Source organism: Elaeis guineensis, chromosome 6 (assembly GCF_000442705.2).
Source record: "Elaeis guineensis isolate ETL-2024a chromosome 6, EG11, whole genome shotgun sequence".
Classification (NCBI taxonomy): Eukaryota; Viridiplantae; Streptophyta; class Magnoliopsida; order Arecales; family Arecaceae; genus Elaeis; species Elaeis guineensis.
The window spans coordinates 18,520,383-18,537,887 of record NC_025998.2 but is presented as its reverse complement, the minus strand read 5'-3'; the positions used below and the strand labels follow the sequence as shown (position 1 = coordinate 18,537,887).

At 37.9% G+C, this 17,505-nt stretch overlaps 2 protein-coding genes across 2 annotated transcripts; both read left to right on the top strand.

The window, feature by feature from the left end:
• The first annotated feature begins 5,249 nt into the window (after positions 1–5,249).
• LOC105047025 (peroxidase 72) lies at positions 5,250–7,568 on the top strand. Its single transcript, XM_010925801.4, is given in 5 exon segments — positions 5,250–5,703; positions 5,961–6,152; positions 6,358–6,400; positions 6,403–6,522; positions 6,953–7,568. Coding segments are annotated over 5 exon segments (993 nt in total). The 5' UTR covers positions 5,250–5,478; the 3' UTR covers positions 7,366–7,568.
• A 2,928-nt stretch (positions 7,569–10,496) lies between these two features.
• Positions 10,497–17,251, top strand: LOC105047127 (DNA replication licensing factor MCM4). Its single transcript, XM_073259303.1, is given in 19 exon segments — positions 10,497–10,573; positions 10,749–11,468; positions 11,597–11,725; positions 12,993–13,074; positions 13,164–13,296; positions 13,399–13,470; positions 13,625–13,756; positions 13,862–13,975; positions 14,093–14,102; positions 14,105–14,304; positions 14,403–14,501; positions 15,111–15,271; positions 15,367–15,463; positions 15,779–15,940; positions 16,040–16,120; positions 16,255–16,333; positions 16,418–16,554; positions 16,635–16,685; positions 16,773–17,251. Coding segments are annotated over 19 exon segments (2,565 nt in total). The 5' UTR covers positions 10,497–10,542; the 3' UTR covers positions 16,848–17,251.
• The last annotated feature ends 254 nt before the right edge of the window (positions 17,252–17,505 follow it).

Sequence of the window (17,505 nt, the reverse complement as noted above, 5' to 3'; positions counted from 1 at the left end):
AACTTCATGGTTTTGTATTTATTTGAGCCTAAGGGTAAAAGTAAATCAGCCAATGTCCGTGTGGAGTCATTTTTACATTCAAATCTATTCAGATATACTTGAAATTTAAATATTTAATTAATATTTATATTTATATCTATCAAAAAAATAGATATGGATATAAATAAATGGCTATCCAATTCGTACCTGAATATTTAATTTATACATAATTATTTTTAATTATATATAATACTCATAATTTTAAAATATATATATATAATCGTACTAACATATTATTATTGATTCAATGATGATAAATTTAAATATTTTATTTATATTTATTGAAAAAATATCGTACGGATCGATAATATGAAGAAGATCGAGATCCAAAATGTCAAAACCTAATAATCTGCTTACTAAGCCCCATCGACCTATCGTCGGCCATAATCTTCGTTGTCTTGGCTAATCCTCACTTCTATCCCATTTGAATAGATGAAGACCCACCAACTGACACTCGATAATCTCCATCCAAGACCACCGATGTTTCCTCGATGGCCAATTCCTGTAGGCTAGGTTGAAGATCATCGATACACTCAAATGATTGCTCAGTCTGACCAGATAAGTCTTCAACTGATCACATCCGATCGATCAGTCTTCGACTCATCGATATCAGTTTGGTATACCAGCTCAAAATTCAATATTTGATAGGTGCAGCTATCACAAAATGGATAAGGCAATCACAACTACCATATCTCGAGGATTTCGAGCAACGTTCTGCCACTTCGCATAAATTGTGCCGACCAGACGGATCGTACCAACCGACTTATCAACTAAACTCTCACTTTCGTCCATAAAAAAAAATCTAAAAAAGATCGTAAAAAAGATACGCTGTTATTCTGCCACGCCCTCCATCTATTTGGATCTCCATCGGAACAACGTCCGACTTTAACTTTTTGTACAGATCACATCTCCGAAGATCTATCTCGTCATCTACTCCAGCATTTCGATATCGTACAGAATCTTACACCAATAATATCTATACTTTTAATATTTATTTATATTCAAATTTATTTAAAATAAATATAAATTTTATTTTTTTTCATATTAGTAACTATATTCGTATCACATGAAGTAAATATGGATATAAATATATTTATATCCAAACAATCTGATTAGGTTTCTGCTCGCCGTACTTGCACCTGCATGATCGAACAACGAAATTATTATTTTTAGCCCCTTTTTTTAACGATATATTATATGATATCCATTGTCGCTTTATAGCGCGAGCAGGATTTAGTCTACTCGTCAACATTTATTATCTTCACGTGATCTCTACAAGTCCGTTTTGAGATAATTTCCGTACAAATATCTGTGCCTTACCAAACAAATCGCATTTATGTAATTGTTTATGATGCATATGAAAGAATGGTTGGTAAGTTTTGTTCCGCGGTGGACTGATCATCTACATGAATACATACCCACTTACACGGTGCATCATGGTGCATTTGTATGTTATATTTATTGTTGTGGTTACGATGAGTTGATTAATAATGAGAAAAGAAAAGTATGGACTTACTGCAAATCATTTTGGCATCACATATTTTATTATTTTTTTATTTTTTTAGATTATATATATATATATATATATTTTTTTTTTTTTTTTTTTTGATGCAAGCGATGTTCATATCGACATAGTATGGACACATCTCAAAAGCTCAAAAAATAAAAACTTATAGTTTGACGTGTTTTGTTTGTAATTATGCTTACCTGCTGTAACACGAAAAGAATCTGTTTTTGGGGCAACTTTGGATCCGATCCTTAGTCTTCAAAGTTCAAAGGCAACCACCACCTATCAGTGATGGTCATCATCATATCAGAGGCTACGCTTTCATCTAACATGGACAAAATTAATCAAGGCTGGTCCCCGGCCTACAAAGTTAGAACATCTCTTGGACTTCCATGCGGGGGACAATTGTAGGCCCTTTCTCAGTCCCCATATACGGCTCCTAGGACCATTTAGGCATGAATATTTCTATTTCTTTTAGAGTTGGGAAGGGTAAACAGACAAGAGAGAGAGAGAGAGAGTAGCACCTAGGCTTGAAAAGCAAAAGAGATTTTGACCAAGTCTTCCACCTTCTCTTTCCTTCACAAGCAAGTTTACTATACCTCTACTTTTTATCATTAAAAAAAAAAAAAAAAAATCTCTTTTTTGAAACACATATAAATGCTGAATTATTAGAATGCTCATTCTAATCTCATGAAATCAGTTGGTCCCATGAATTTTTTTTAGGAAACGAAGGGCTTAGAGCCCACCAATCTATTGGAAACATCCATAGAAAATAAAAATGGGGATGCTGTTGTGTTTGAAAAACGTCTACATGGTAGGATAATTGAACTCCTTTAACTCTGTTGGGAATACCACGACGGTCAGAGGACCGACCGACGACCACCGACGGTCGGAGGACCGACCGACCGATCGACAGCCGGAGCGACCGACCGATCGCCGTTCAACCGACCGATCGATCGACGGACCCCATCACCGGCCAATTAACGGCCCATAACCGACTGAGGATGTGTCGGTCGGACATACTTTTCCTGTTTTCCCGACCGACTGAACCAGGGAGTCTGATGGCCGACTCACGTAAGACTCGCTGACCAACAAAGGGGCCCGAATCTCCACCCGATGCCACACAGCTGACCACCGACTTAGGATCGGTCGACTCCTCCGATCGCCGTACAGCCGCCAGAGCTTGTCAGTCCTGACAGCAACATGCGGCACTGCCACCTAGGGGCATTATCCCGTCTAGGGCATTGTCAACCCTAGTGATTTGACAGCCCCACGGCGATATGACACTTTTACGGCGACTCTGACAGTCTACAGTGAGTTGACAATTCCTCAATTGTCCGCGCCATTAATGGCGGCGCAATACCATGCTCCACTATATAAATTGGGGAAGACAACAGTGTAGGGACCTCCATTTCGACTTTGAAACCACAGACTTGCTCCCTCTCTCTCGATTGAGTTCTCTGTCTTCATTTCACTGTTGTCCAACCACCTCTCTGACTTGACCGTCGAGGTCTCCCGTCGGATCGTCTCCGATCAGTGTGGACTTTTCTTTTTGCAGCACTCGTTTTTCGACGATCAGACGACGAGAAGATTGGCCGCAACAAACTTCATGTTGCTTGATAAGGTTGCGGATGTTGCTTTTTGTATATTTTGACATCTTGGCATCTTTGAAGCCAAAGTTCTGATGCACAAGTACTGAATTACTGTATTTCTACCAAAAAAAAGGTACTGAATTACTGTTAAAGGTCCACTTTTCCAAATTTTGATGTATGATGACTGAAAGCTGCCTAATATCTTCAAAAGGCAAGCGTGACATGGATATCAATAAACAAATCATGTTTCAAGTTCTCACCTGATGGTGGATTGACGACGTTGATAAATAGTTGCAAACTATGTTGCTAAATAACCCCGTGCATCAATAGTAATGGGTGAGTTTATGCCTACTACTTATCCAAGCATTTATTTGTTGGGAGAAGTTAGGCTTTCGAATAAAAATAAGAATGAGTGATTTTTATTTTAATTATTTAATTAAAAAAAATTATTCTGATTTTAGAAAAAAATGAGAATGATTTAATTTTTAAAATCAAATTTTTATTTTTTTCTAACATCCAAAGCTCATTTCAATTCCGATTTCAATTTTAATTCCGATGGTGAATTAGATACGTTGAGAAATACATCTATTTCAATACTCTTTCCCATCCATTCAGATTCTAACTCTAATCATGAACCAAATACACCCATTCTGAAGATAGGAGGATTTTCCTTCACCTTGTGAGAAATCACCATTACTCTTCTCTACTTTTGTGTTGGGAAATGCTTTAGTAACTTACAAATCTCACTCAAAAAATTACTTGGTTTCTACGTTGCAATGAAATGCCATTGCTCCTTGCGAAATGTGCTTTAAATAAAGCAATGTACTTGCGTTTCGTTTGAGTGATTTCTCTTATTTGCATATTTTTACATGGTAATTTGCACAATGATTGACATGCTATTAAACTAAAAAGAGGATGGCCTCAGTATGGTAGTGCGGTACCACTCCAGCACATGGATGCTTTTATTTAAACCACCAACCATCAAATGAATCTTGATCAGACCTATAGGCTTAATAAAATGGAACAATTTTTCATAATGTCGTAATTACATAACAATTGATACAAGATTCTTAAACATTTTACCATGCATAACTTGAAATCACAGAGTCTAGCATCAGTAGCTGTTAGCTCAACTGGTAGATACCTCCATCTTCGAGTGAATTTATCTCAGCTAAGGGTGGTCGATTATGCGCATTTCCCCACCGCTTATTTAGCTCTTCTGCATTTTCTTATGTTGCATTTCTCCTATCCCATCTGGATAATTTTAGAATGTGGTTTTTAACCACAAGATCAAAGAGTCAAGTCCTTCCTATAAATTTATCAACATCTTTTATTGAAATAATTTTTATTAAAGAACCCTAAAAATATAATTATCTCTTATTATGACACTAGGATTTTTTTAATTTATTTCTAAAATAAAATATACATGTCGCACGTGCTACATTCTCATCTTACATACATATTCTTTTACATAGTATGCCTATAGATAATTTTCAATACATGCCAATGCACTTATGATTGTTGTCGCAGTGTTACAACATGGTTACAATAGTTATTATTTATTACTCTCATTGTTTATTACTCTACAATATTTCCCTTCAGAAGGAAAGTATAGGTTTGTATGTAAAATATTAGTGTTGTATAGCTGGCAGATGGTAAACAATTATAAGCATTGTTATAATTAATGTCAACCAGGCAATGATCCAGCTTGGGAGCACCCCTCATCAAAAGGGAGGTCTTTGCTTTGAAAAAAAAAAAAAAAAAAACTTAAAGTACGTGTTCGATTTTGTAAGTCATCAAACATGATAACAACCCTTGGCATGAGTCTGAGCTCATGATAATTACATACCAGTTATGCTGGTGTCAAGACTTAAAAACAGTGAAATTCTTGGTGTCGCTTTTAATAAAGAAGTTAAAGTCTTATCCAGCCGCTTAGGTCTGCATGTAGGCGTGAAGACCTATGTTCCTATCTAATCCAAAGACAAAAAAGCAAAGTCCTGGTCCTCACAAGATCCCCTCGTTCAGTAAGGGCAATGTAGTTACTTTTCATTCATACATTATTGTCATGAAGCCACGGTGTTTAGGGTATACTTACTCTACCAATTATGATCATGGAGTGGGAGGGAGAAACTAAATAAAGCCTACCAACTCTTAACTCCTTTTTATTCACTGTACGCCTGTGTGTTCCTCAAGGTATCACATTTTCTGTCTATATATTCTCAAAGAAAACCTCCTCTTTTGTCACAAAGCACAAGGCTTTTAGCAGTTTTCTCCCTTCTCTAAGTCTCCATTCCTTCTAAAACTAGCTTGTTACCTTACCTGCAAGAGATACAGAGAGAGATGGGTCTATCTATGAGATTCCTAGTGTTTTTTTCAGTTCTTGCTCTCTCTCCTCTCTGTTTTGCACATCCTCAACCAAATGGATATCTCTACCCACAGTTTTATGACTACTCATGCCCCAGAGCGCAAGAGATTGTGAAGTCTATTGTTGCAAAAGCTTTTGCAAGGGAAGCAAGAATGGCTGCTTCTCTGCTTCGGCTTCACTTCCATGACTGCTTTGTCAAGGTTGTTCTTCTAATCCATTTTTTCAAGGAAGAAACTTGTGACGGATTCATTGCAGTATTTGGTCATTATTGCTCTTAACTGCATCTATTAGTGTATATTACATAATAGTTCATATCCCTCAACTTCCCCTATCTTTCAGAATAACCACATTACACTTCAATCTTGCTAACATGTTAATTAATACTATGACCAACCTAATCCTCTTGTTCAGAACAAACAGCTTCTTTAAGATTTTAAAGGCTACTGAATTTTTGCAGGGCTGTGATGCATCCGTTCTTCTGGACAGCACTGGGACTTTCCTAAGTGAGAAGCGGTCCAACCCGAACCGGAATTCGGCAAGAGGGTTCGAGGTCATTGATGAGATCAAGTCTGCATTGGAGGAGGAATGCCCACTTACAGTGTCCTGTGCAGACATCCTAGCCCTTGCAGCAAGAGATTCTACAGTGCTGGTATGGCCATCATCCTTCATACTTGCCTCAGGGATATGCTGGTTTGCCACCCAAGTCCTTGGGCTCCTTTGTTGTAGGGCCTAATTCTCATGCATGCTTGAAGTCAAGAGAATTGATGTATCACTCTTCCAAATGTGGAGCTTAATTTCATCATTTGTGTATCTAAAACTTTATATGTTTCTGAGGTGGTTTGTTGTGAAATTAGACTGGTGGTCCTAGCTGGGAGGTTCTACTGGGGAGGAGAGACTCACTGGGGCAAGCTTAAGTGGCTCCAACAACAACATTCCAGCTCCCAACAACACACTTCCCACCATTATCACCAAGTTTAAGCTCCAAGGCCTTGACCTTGTCGATCTGGTCGCCCTCTCTGGTAAGTTAAATGCATCCCTTATTGTGCTGATTATCTGGCGCAGCAAACTGGCATAGAATGAATGTTTTCAGATTAGAATCTTGTTTGCATTACTTCACCAGCAGCCAATAAAATCCAGAAGCTTGATCTCCACCTTAACAGCTTCAAATAGAAAACATTCAGAGGCATTGTTCGGAATAACAACAAAACTCAAGGGTGCATTACTCGGTCTACCTGTATCAAAATAATTGGGTGCTTGGAAAGTTAACTGATTGATTGTATAACAACCTAGGACCGCACCCAAAGTCTAGTCGGAAGGTTATGTTTGGATTCCTTAGTTCTAAGTATCCAAAATCTATCCAACATATAGTTGATACAGGACTAAATACATGTTCAGGTCCTCACAAATTAGGTATATAAGATCTGATAACTGGTGGACCAATCAATGCAGGCAGCCACACAATCGGGCAATCTCGATGCACCAGCTTCCGCCAGAGGCTCTACAACCAGACTGGCAATGGCCTCCCTGATGGTACACTCGATGCAGCCTATGCCGCCCAGCTGCGGACCCGATGCCCGCGGTCAGGTGGTGACCAGAACCTCTTCCCATTGGACTTTGTGAGCCCCATCAAGTTTGATAACAACTACTACAAGAACCTCATGGCTTGGAAGGGCCTCCTCAGCTCCGATGAGGTCCTCTTCACCGACAGTGCTGCAACCATGCAGCTGGTGAAGCTGTATGCAGAGAACAATGAGCTCTTCTTCGAGCAATTTGCGAAGTCCATGGTGAAGATGGGCAACATCTCCCCTCTCACTGGGTTATGGGGAGAGATAAGGAAGAACTGCAGGAAGATTAACCATTAAGTAATAGTCCATGTGGGAATTGTCTTGTTCTTCCTTTCATTGTAGCTTGTTCTGTTTTATGCGTGTGAGCTGCATGCTGTTGTTGTTGGTTCACTTCTCGTAGTGGCATATCTTCGTTAGTGAAGCTTTCAACACGATCAATAAATTTGGACTTTAAAAACAATCTATTGGCTTTGGCCAAGTCTTTTCTTTTGGGGAGCAACATTATTTTAGTTCATTACCTTGCTTGTGCTGCAAGTTAGACATAGTGAACACATGTTAGCAATGAGAAAGCTACTTCCGTTCGCCTTCCCTTCATTTTTGTTAATTAACTTGCAATCTGAACCAGGAAAAGATGACGTCCATCTACACAGAAACTCCTTTAGACCAAGCTTGTATTGCATCCATCTCTGACAGAAATGCTACTGACTCGTGCCCAAGAACTGCTGAGGCCAAGCTTGAATTGCATCTAAATATGTCTGAAATGTTTCTAAGCTGCGCAAACATACTAGAACTGTTCCGAACCATCCAAAATGCACGTTGAATTGCTCCGGACCACCACTAAGCAAGGGTCATCAAATTAACCCCTTGAAACCCTACAATGTTGGGAGGATTAGGGTTCATCCCCTACTTATGTAGAAGATAGTTTGGACTGGGCTTTCATATTGTGGCATTTTAGACAGTCGTGGATTTCATATTCACGTTCCACACTATGGTGACTTATGTCACGGTACAGAGGAGTCTATAGTTTATGTTATTTTATATTGCAGGATGACGATCAGGTACGGTAACAATCTCCTACTTTTGTTTGTGAAGGAATTCTTTATGTACTGCGGATGGTGCAGAAAATCAACATAGAGTACATCATCTCATCCGATTAATCTACGTAATTATTATTTTTCAACACATGTAATGTCTGCAGGTCAATTTTTTTATTTAAAATTTTGTACGATGAAAATATTTTTTTTTTTGAAAAAAATTATGACATACTGTGATGTGATATAGTCTAAATGTCATAATATACTCAATATTATAATATGAGTGGGAAATTTTGTCTAATCATTTTCAATGTGTATTTAATGTCTGTAGGTCGGTTTTTTCGTTTGAAAATTTTGAATGACAAAAATGTCTCTTCCTTTAAAAAAAATTTATGAGATCTTATGCATATTATGGATACAGAATGTCATAATATGAACATAAAATATTATAATTTTTTTTTAAAATAGAGATATTTTCATCATATAAAATTTTTAAACAAAAAAATCGACTTACAGATATTAAATATGCGTCAAAAAGTGATAACTATATGGATCAATCGAACAAGATGATGCATTCCATATCGAATTTTTTATATGATCTACAGGGCACAAAGAATTTTGCTTTGCTTCAGTGGATGTTCCAAATCTGACTATTCATATCAGATGCATTTAAAATTATCCGCTAGGAACAGAGCAACTGTTATCCTTGATCGTCGGAGAAAACTGTGGCACTCTTTTTGCAAATTCTGTGATCTTATATATGGTTTACTTGTTTTGGGAACCACCACCACATGATTTCCTGATGGTAGTGTGTGTTTTTTTTTTGAAATAACGATGAGTTAGGTACAGGAATGCGAGTGGTACTGTATCGCAGCATGACGTATTAGATTGTATGATATTATGGTTTATGCGGCTAAATTATGTACTCCATGGGAAGATATGGTATGTGTAAACTAAAGTCTCGAGGACGTTTCATATTTTTTTGGAGAGAGACTTTCTGACTATTATTAGATGGCTTATTGGTTCAACATTTATAGAAATTAATAGCCAATTTTTGAAATAGGATTGTTGGAGAATGGAATCATCTTTTTAGCCTAGTGAAGTGAAATATATTTGTAGCAATGCTAACAGGGAGGACCGTTTGGATAACTGCATATGTTGTTAATCATTTCAATATATTAAAAACAAAAAAAAAAGTGATATTGTCACGTGTAAGGCTTTGTATTTTTTTTCCAATACTTTACTTCGAAGTAAAGTAGATAAAAGTTGAAATTAAAATGTTTGATAACTAAATTTTTTTAAAATATTTTATTTTAAAAATAATCAAGATATTTTGATTTTAAGTATATTACTTTTTATTCTATAAAGTATGAGATGTTTTTTTTTTTTCTCCAACAAAAACTGCTTTATTATGTTAAGAGATAAAATTATTATTATTGGCTTTACAAAATTCTAAATTTTGACATGGATAGTGCTAAAGGTTATAAAACAAAATTCGATCGTTGGCACTTATTTCTTCAAAATTATATAAAATAAATTTTTGATGTTTGAAAAAAATAAAAAATATTGCATAGAATGCATAATTATCCATTGACATAAGTTGATATGGCTATGATATCAATAGGGCACAATTATGTCCGGAGAAAAACATCTAATGACATAGTTTTTTAATTATTGATACTAATCTTGATTTTGTACCTTAAAAAGAGTGAAAATAATGCGCAAAATAAACATGAAAATCGTACATCAAGGATAGATAATATTCATGATAAAATTATATTGAGTTTATATGATTAGATTAAATATTATATCAATAAACTATTTATTTTGAACAAACCCATATAATTTCATTCCAAAAGATAGAATAACATGGCAGCAGTTACCAAAGCAAAACAAAATATACTGATTAAACAGCGGTTATTTTACTGATAAACACAGCTTAGCAGAAAGAACCAAATAAGACATAAATTACTTCTGTTGGGTTTGTGTCCTGCTAGCTTCCTGAATGGCGGAAACAAGCCAGCATATTATGCCCATAACCCAGCATATTATGCCCGTCCAATTGCTTGCATTCAACAAGTCATTAAATTTAAGGTCTATTAGGATGGAATTTCATTTTTGGGGCACGAGATCGAAAACCCAGTTATGAAATGCTTAGATTAACAGAATAATAGATCATGACCGTTCATTTTTTTAAGAGTTTCAAACTAAGGACTGAAATGCTTGTTAAGGAAATACATTCTATGCACGCGGCGGAGACTAATGCAGAATTATACGAGCAATTCTGAGCCACATGATGAGGATCCCCCCTCTCCGGAGTTCCGACTCACATCACCGTCCATTTTAGCGGGAAATCCTCCAGTCCTTCCCGCCATTTTCAGCAGCCCGCCTCTTTTCTTACCCCTCTCCCTCTCTCTCACCCTACCACCCCCCACCCGCCATGGCCTCCTCCGACTACTCTTCCCCGCGCGGTACTCTTTCTCCCTCTCTCTCTCTCTCTCTCTCCCCCTCTCTGTCCTGTTGATTTATTCAAGTTTCCTTTTTCTTCCTTTTTTTTGCCTTTCAAAGATCGGAATTCATGGCGGCCCATGATCCTGATCAAATGTTTGTCCTGAAGATTAGTTTCTTCAAATGATCAATTGGCAGGTGAATCCTCCCCAGATGGGCGCACCAGCCCGATCCCCAACACCAACTCATCCCCTTCCCGATCGATCGGCGCCGGAAGCCGGAGATCTACAAGGGGCCGCCGCCGAACCCCCGCCGCCAGCCCTTTCGCCTCCTCCCCCTCCCTCGGCGGCTACCAGACACCCCCTCCCCCTCCTCGACCCTCCGCACCCGCCGCCGCCCCTCCCTCCATCTTCTCCACCCCTTCCAGCTCTCGGCGCCGCTGGCAGACCCCCTCCACCCCCATGTCCACCGATGATAACTTACCCCCCTCCTCCGACACCGGCGACGATGACGTCGACCCCGTGGACGCCGACTCCACCCCAGTGTTCGTGTGGGGAACCAACATCAGCGTGCAGGACGTCAACGCTGCCATCCTCCGCTTCCTACGCAACTTCCGGGACCCCCACGAGGCCGGCCGGGCGGATGTTATCATGGAGGAAGGTAAATACATGCGGGCGGTGCACCGCATTATTGAATTGGAGGGCGGGGAGTCTTTGGATGTTGATGCGCACGATGTGTTCGACTATGATCCCGACCTTTACAGCAAGATGGTGAGGTACCCTCTCGAGGTGCTCGCCATCTTCGACATCGTGCTCATGGACCTCGTTGGCCGGATCAACCCTTTGTTCGAGAAGCACATCCAAACTAGGATCTTTAATCTCAAGTCTTCCGTGAGCATGAGAAATCTCAACCCCACTGGTACCCACATATTTACATTCCTTGAACTGATTATTTTTAATTTACTTGTTGTTTAACTCCATATGCCATTAATTGGGTATCAATGTATCTCATTGCTTGAATGGTTTTGTTGGGTCTGATTTGATTAGATATTGAGAAAATGGTGTCCGTGAAGGGGATGATCATCCGATGCAGCTCCATCATTCCCGAGGTCAGGGAGGCTACGTTTCGTTGCCTCGTCTGTGGTTACTACTCTGAACCAGTACTTGTTGACAGAGGTATATATATGCTTGGCATATCATTTTTACAATTCAAATTGATGAAGTGAGTTTTTTGAGGGGTAAAAATTGATGAACTGAATTGCTTGTCTAAGTTGAATGGTGCAAATCATGAGTGAGATCTGCTTCAGTCCATTTGCCAGTAACAAAACCTATGCTAGAATATAAGTGTAGGATTTGATGACAGTCGTTCTACTTTGGCATGACGAGTTTCTGTTTCAGCGGAATTATCTGCCAATTTTTTGATGAAACCTCAAATTCTATGAAATTGGTTTGCATCTGTTAAACACCATGTCCTTCTATTTATCAAACTTTGGGCGATATATGTTGACCGTCTTCACTTGAATGTCTTACTGTTAAATGAAACTTTTTTGCTTAACTAACCATCATGGGCCAAGAGTGGATGGCAGAAGCTAGAACATGCAGCATTTTTATTCATTTAGAGCTGCATCTGATAATCATTATTTGCATATTGAGCTGATTGAATATAGTATAGTTCTGATTTAATACTAATTTGTCGCTATTAGAAACTTGTTAGCAATGTTCACCAATTACTTCTAGCCCCCACCACATCTTAATGTCTGATGAAATCACCCCTCAAATTTGGTTAAATAAAAAGGTACTGTTCCTCTGTGATGTATCTAATTCTTGTTTCTTTGTCATATTGAGGAAATTGAAGCTTTAAATTCAAATTGAGTAGAGCTTTTTCATGGACTTGCTTGTTTCAGATACTACTGCCACCTCTACCTTATAGTTATATTTAAAGTTAATCATAGATGTAACTGTGCTACATTCTTCTTTACTTACTATGTACATATTATGCATGTGGGAACTAGAACAGTGTGGTGGACTTAATAGGTTTATGTTTTTATTTTAAAGTGATGCATTCAATAAATACTGACATGGCATCATACTTTGGGAAATAAACAATGGAAGGATTTGCTATTTTCAGAGATGCAATTGACATGCAAAATGTTCTGCTTGAAATTGTGTTGTCTACACTTTATATATGTCATCTTCTATCCAAGCCTCTGTTAGCTCCTGGGCAATAGCAACATCTTCTAAGGTTTGCATAAGCATACACAAGTACAAATTCTAGACTCTAAACAATACTTGATCATATGCCAATAAAGCTGCCTATACTCTTGATTTGTCTCTTGGTATGTGCTTTTTTTTATTTAATTACTCATTTCATTTGAAAGCTTACCTGAATGATAATGTTTTCTTTTTCATGCTATTAATGATTCGAAACTTTTGTTTTTGTTAGGCCGAATAAATGAGCCAACCAGGTGTGGAAAACCAGAGTGTCTGGCTGTGAATTCCATGACGCTGGTCCATAATCGATGCAGGTATCTCCTAGTCAAATCCTTACTTCTAGTCAATATTCTCACTCAATGAAAGCAGTGTAGTAACTTATGGATGGATCATGTTGTATCAGATTTGCGGACAAACAGATTGTGAAATTGCAGGAGACTCCAGATGAGATACCTGAAGGTGGGACTCCACACACGGTCAGTATTTTGATGCATGACAAACTTGTGGACTCCGGAAAACCTGGAGACAGAGTTGAGGTTAGAAAAGAATTTTCCAGTTATATTGAATTGTTTGGAGAATCTTCCTTTGCATTTTTTTTATTTTAGTGTCTTTTTTTAATGTCTTTACTCTCATGGCAGATAACTGGGATATACAGAGCTATGAGTATTAGAGTGGGACCAACTCAGAGGACAGTAAAATCTATATTCAAGGTAATAAGCTGGATTGTCATTGTTAATTCTCCTTCTTTTTGTGTAAGTGATGGTTGCTTTGAATTGAGGATCGATAGCAGTAACTCAAAATCGGGATGGAGTAAATGAAGTAAATTAAAGAAAGTGGTTTATGACTTAAATTCTTCAATGACAGACATACATCGATTGCCTTCATTTAAAGAAGACAGACAAATCAAAGCTTCACATTGAGGAACCATTGGAATATGATGGTAACACTTCTAACAACAGGGCAGTTGAAGATGAAACTCCTAATTATCAAGACAAGGTATTGCTTTCTGTCCCTTCCACTTATAACTCTCTAGCCTTAAATCTTTTGTGGAACCTAACAGGTTTAAGCCATTGATTCTCACATATTGTTGGGGATCTTCAGGTAGAGAAGTTAAAAGAGCTTTCAAAGTTGCCAGATATTTATGATAGGCTAACCAGATCCTTAGCTCCAAACATATGGGAATTGGATGATGTCAAAAGGGGTCTTCTTTGCCAGGTCCACATGGCATCTTCATTCTATTTTATATCCGTCATCTAAAGAATAAAATAGAAGAATCTGTAAGCAGTTGAATATATGTTACCAACAAATAATTTAGCAAAATCTTGTTTTCAGCTTTTTGGAGGCATGCTCTAAAGCTTCAATCTGGGGCTAGCTTCCGTGGAGACATCAATATCCTGCTTGTGGGAGATCCTGGAACCAGTAAATCCCAACTGCTCCAATACATGCATAAACTTTCTCCTCGTGGCATTTACACCAGTGGGAGAGGCAGCTCAGCAGTTGGCCTGACTGCTTATGTTACGAAGGACCCAGAGACTGGTGAAACTGTATGATAGTGTCTTATTTTATTTTAGGGTCTCTTAGAATGAGTTTGATTCAACTGATGCTTAATGGGATTCTAAATTTAATATTTCCGTGTATTCAGGTTCTGGAGAGTGGTGCATTGGTATTGAGTGATAGAGGTGTCTGTTGCATCGATGAGTTCGATAAAATGTCTGACAATGCCCGCAGCATGTTGCACGAGGTACATTCCATAATGTAATTAAATATTTATTTTTAGTTAGATGTACTGCAAATTCCTGTCGTGCTTCAAAGAAATCTTCAGTATCTATCAAAAAACTATTCTTCATGAGTCATAGTGGCATGGTTACCCTACATCATTTTGCTAGCAAATAACAGTGAACAAAAGGAGTTTTATAAGAAGAATTGTCCAATTGATTTGTAACTATATGAAATCTTCTCATCTTTCTTCATCTATCTTTTAAGATTTTTCTATTATAATTTATATCGTACAGATACCTGGTTGCAAATCATTTTATTTACATTCCGTAAACCAAGTTAATTATGATGTTGAAATATATACACATGGAGTGAATTCTCATCTCATTTGAATGTACCTGATCCATTAATAAAGAGCAAAATTCGAATCATGGAACAATAACTGAACCAAGCAGCCCAAGGAGAAAGGTAACTATGGTCTAGATGGTATGCTGGTTTTATTTGTGAACTGATCTCAAGATTTTCCTGATTATGTAATCTAAGCTTTTTGCTTTAGTCTTACTCTTTATTTATTTGTATAAGCTGTTGGCTTCTGAAATGTCTATATGAGTTCTTTTCTGCGGAACTCTTGCAGGTTATGGAGCAGCAAACAGTATCAATTGCCAAGGCTGGGATTATTGCTTCTCTAAATGCCAGGACTTCAGTTCTGGCTTGTGCAAATCCTAGTGGGTCACGCTATAACCCTCGGGTCTCGGTGATTGAAAATATCCACCTTACCCCAACCTTGCTGTCCAGGTGAGAAGATACTAATGCAAGAAGATGATAAGCCATATTTAGTACACTTCGTAGAACTTTTATCTAGATAATTAGGTCTCTTTTTTTATTGCCAGGTTTGACCTGATCTACCTAATTCTGGATAAAGCTGATGAACAAAATGACAGGCGTTTGGCCAAGCATATTGTCTCATTGCATTATGAAAATCCAGAGGTTAGAAGTCTTATCATTTTTATTAGTATTATGGTTTGATTTGTTGGGTGAATTGCAGAATTTGGGGTATCGTTGAAAAAATTATGAAAAATAAATCAGTAGAAATAAATTAAAACACTTAATAATGAATGATGAATATATTGTGCTGCTGTAAATATTTCTTGACAATGGAAAATAAATGAATTACATTCTGACAGGAAGTGCATAACTTAAGAAATGTGCTCATGAATCAGGTTCTGTGATATTTCTAGTCTTAAGTTTCATATTCAGTCATTGTGATGCTGATAGCAGGTTTAAATGCTTCCCACTTTGCAGACTGTAGTGCAAGATGTATTGGATCTACCTACTTTGGTTGCATACATTAGCTATGCAAGAAAACACATTCATCCCCAGATATCGGATGAAGCTGCAGAAGAATTGACACGTCGCTATGTTGAAATGAGGAAAAGAGGGAACACTCCAGGAAGCAGGAAGAAGGTAATGGAACAGCAAAAAATTTCTATATACACCTTTTATGCTGATAATAATACTAGTTTCGTGTCATATACCTGAGGCCTCTCTGCATTCCATGAGTAGGTGATCACAGCAACAGCTAGGCAAATTGAGAGTTTGATACGTCTAAGTGAAGCATTAGCTCGTATCCGTTTTTCTGAATGGGTAAGGAGGCTTTTCTTTTTTTTTTTTTGTTTTTTTTTGCTGTTACCATTTTCATTATTTTGGGAATTGAATTGTATCTATATGTTATCTGAATCTTCCTTTGAAAAAAATGAATTCATTGATCATGTTTACAGGTTGAAGTTCATGATGTGGCAGAGGCATACAGACTGCTGGATGTTGCATTGCAGCAGTCAGCAACTGATCATTCTACAGGTAGAAAATTGCATTTTCTTCTCATTTAAACTTTGTTTCTCCTCCATAGTTTCTGCAGCTACTGACCCCAAGATTTTGCAAAAGGGACGATTGACATGGATCTTATCATGACTGGAATATCTGCTAGCGAAAGGATGAGACGGGAGAATCTAGTTGCAGCAACCCGCAGCCTTGTAATGGAGAAAATGAAGCTTGGGGGACCATCCACTCGTTTAATTGATGTAAGTTATCCTGTTTATCATATGGAGCAACTATCTAAATTCTGTTAACCATAAGCTGAACTAACATGTCGATGATGTAGTTGCTGGAAGAGCTGAGGAAACAAAGCTCTGTGGAAGTTCACCTGAATGATGTAAGTCTCACATGGCATGCATTTATTCTGTTCATGTTTGTCTTTGCATTTTTTTTCTAACTTAGGCATTGTTGTGGAATTTATCAGCTACGTAATGCCCTTTCCACTCTAATGAGCGAGGGTCTGGTTGTCCTTCATGGAGACAGTGTTAAGAGGATATGATGCCACTACTTATGGGGGAAGCTTCTGTTGCTCATCATTTGGGGGTGTTTCATTATCTGCTCTGGAGATGTCAGATATCTGATTCTGTCAACCTTCCAAGTTTCTTGTCACCTTTAAACAATAGAAGGTGGTGTCATTCTGCCAGAGAATGAAGAGATTCTGCTACTGAATTGCCAAATGAATTCGATCACAGCTTCGCTGGACCGTTCCAAGCAAATGGTCATTGGTGTAAAGATGATCTATCTGAAAGTATTGACATGAAAATGATTATTTGTTGATTGGGGGAATGTAGTTGAATTTTTTGGTGCTAGAATGGTGTTAACAAATGCTACTATTTGTCATTATTCCATGTTTCTTTTGAACATTTGATCCCAGAGCCATCACATCCACTTTGAAAACTTTATCAGGAAGACTCCCACTCCAGGCACTGTACCTTGAACCTTCCAACATTGGGGTCGGGCCTGGCCACACCTTTGCTTTTTTATGTTTTGGGCTGGGTTTAGATCTGAAAATTTTTTTAATAACTTTGGTTCGAGCATGGCTTAAATCTCATTGGATAAGTCCAATCAGATTTTTAATAGCTCTCTTTCCTCTTTTAAAAGAAAAAAAAAAAAAAAAAAAAAGCTAAGTTCTAACCTCTGACTCCTCTGTCTCTTTC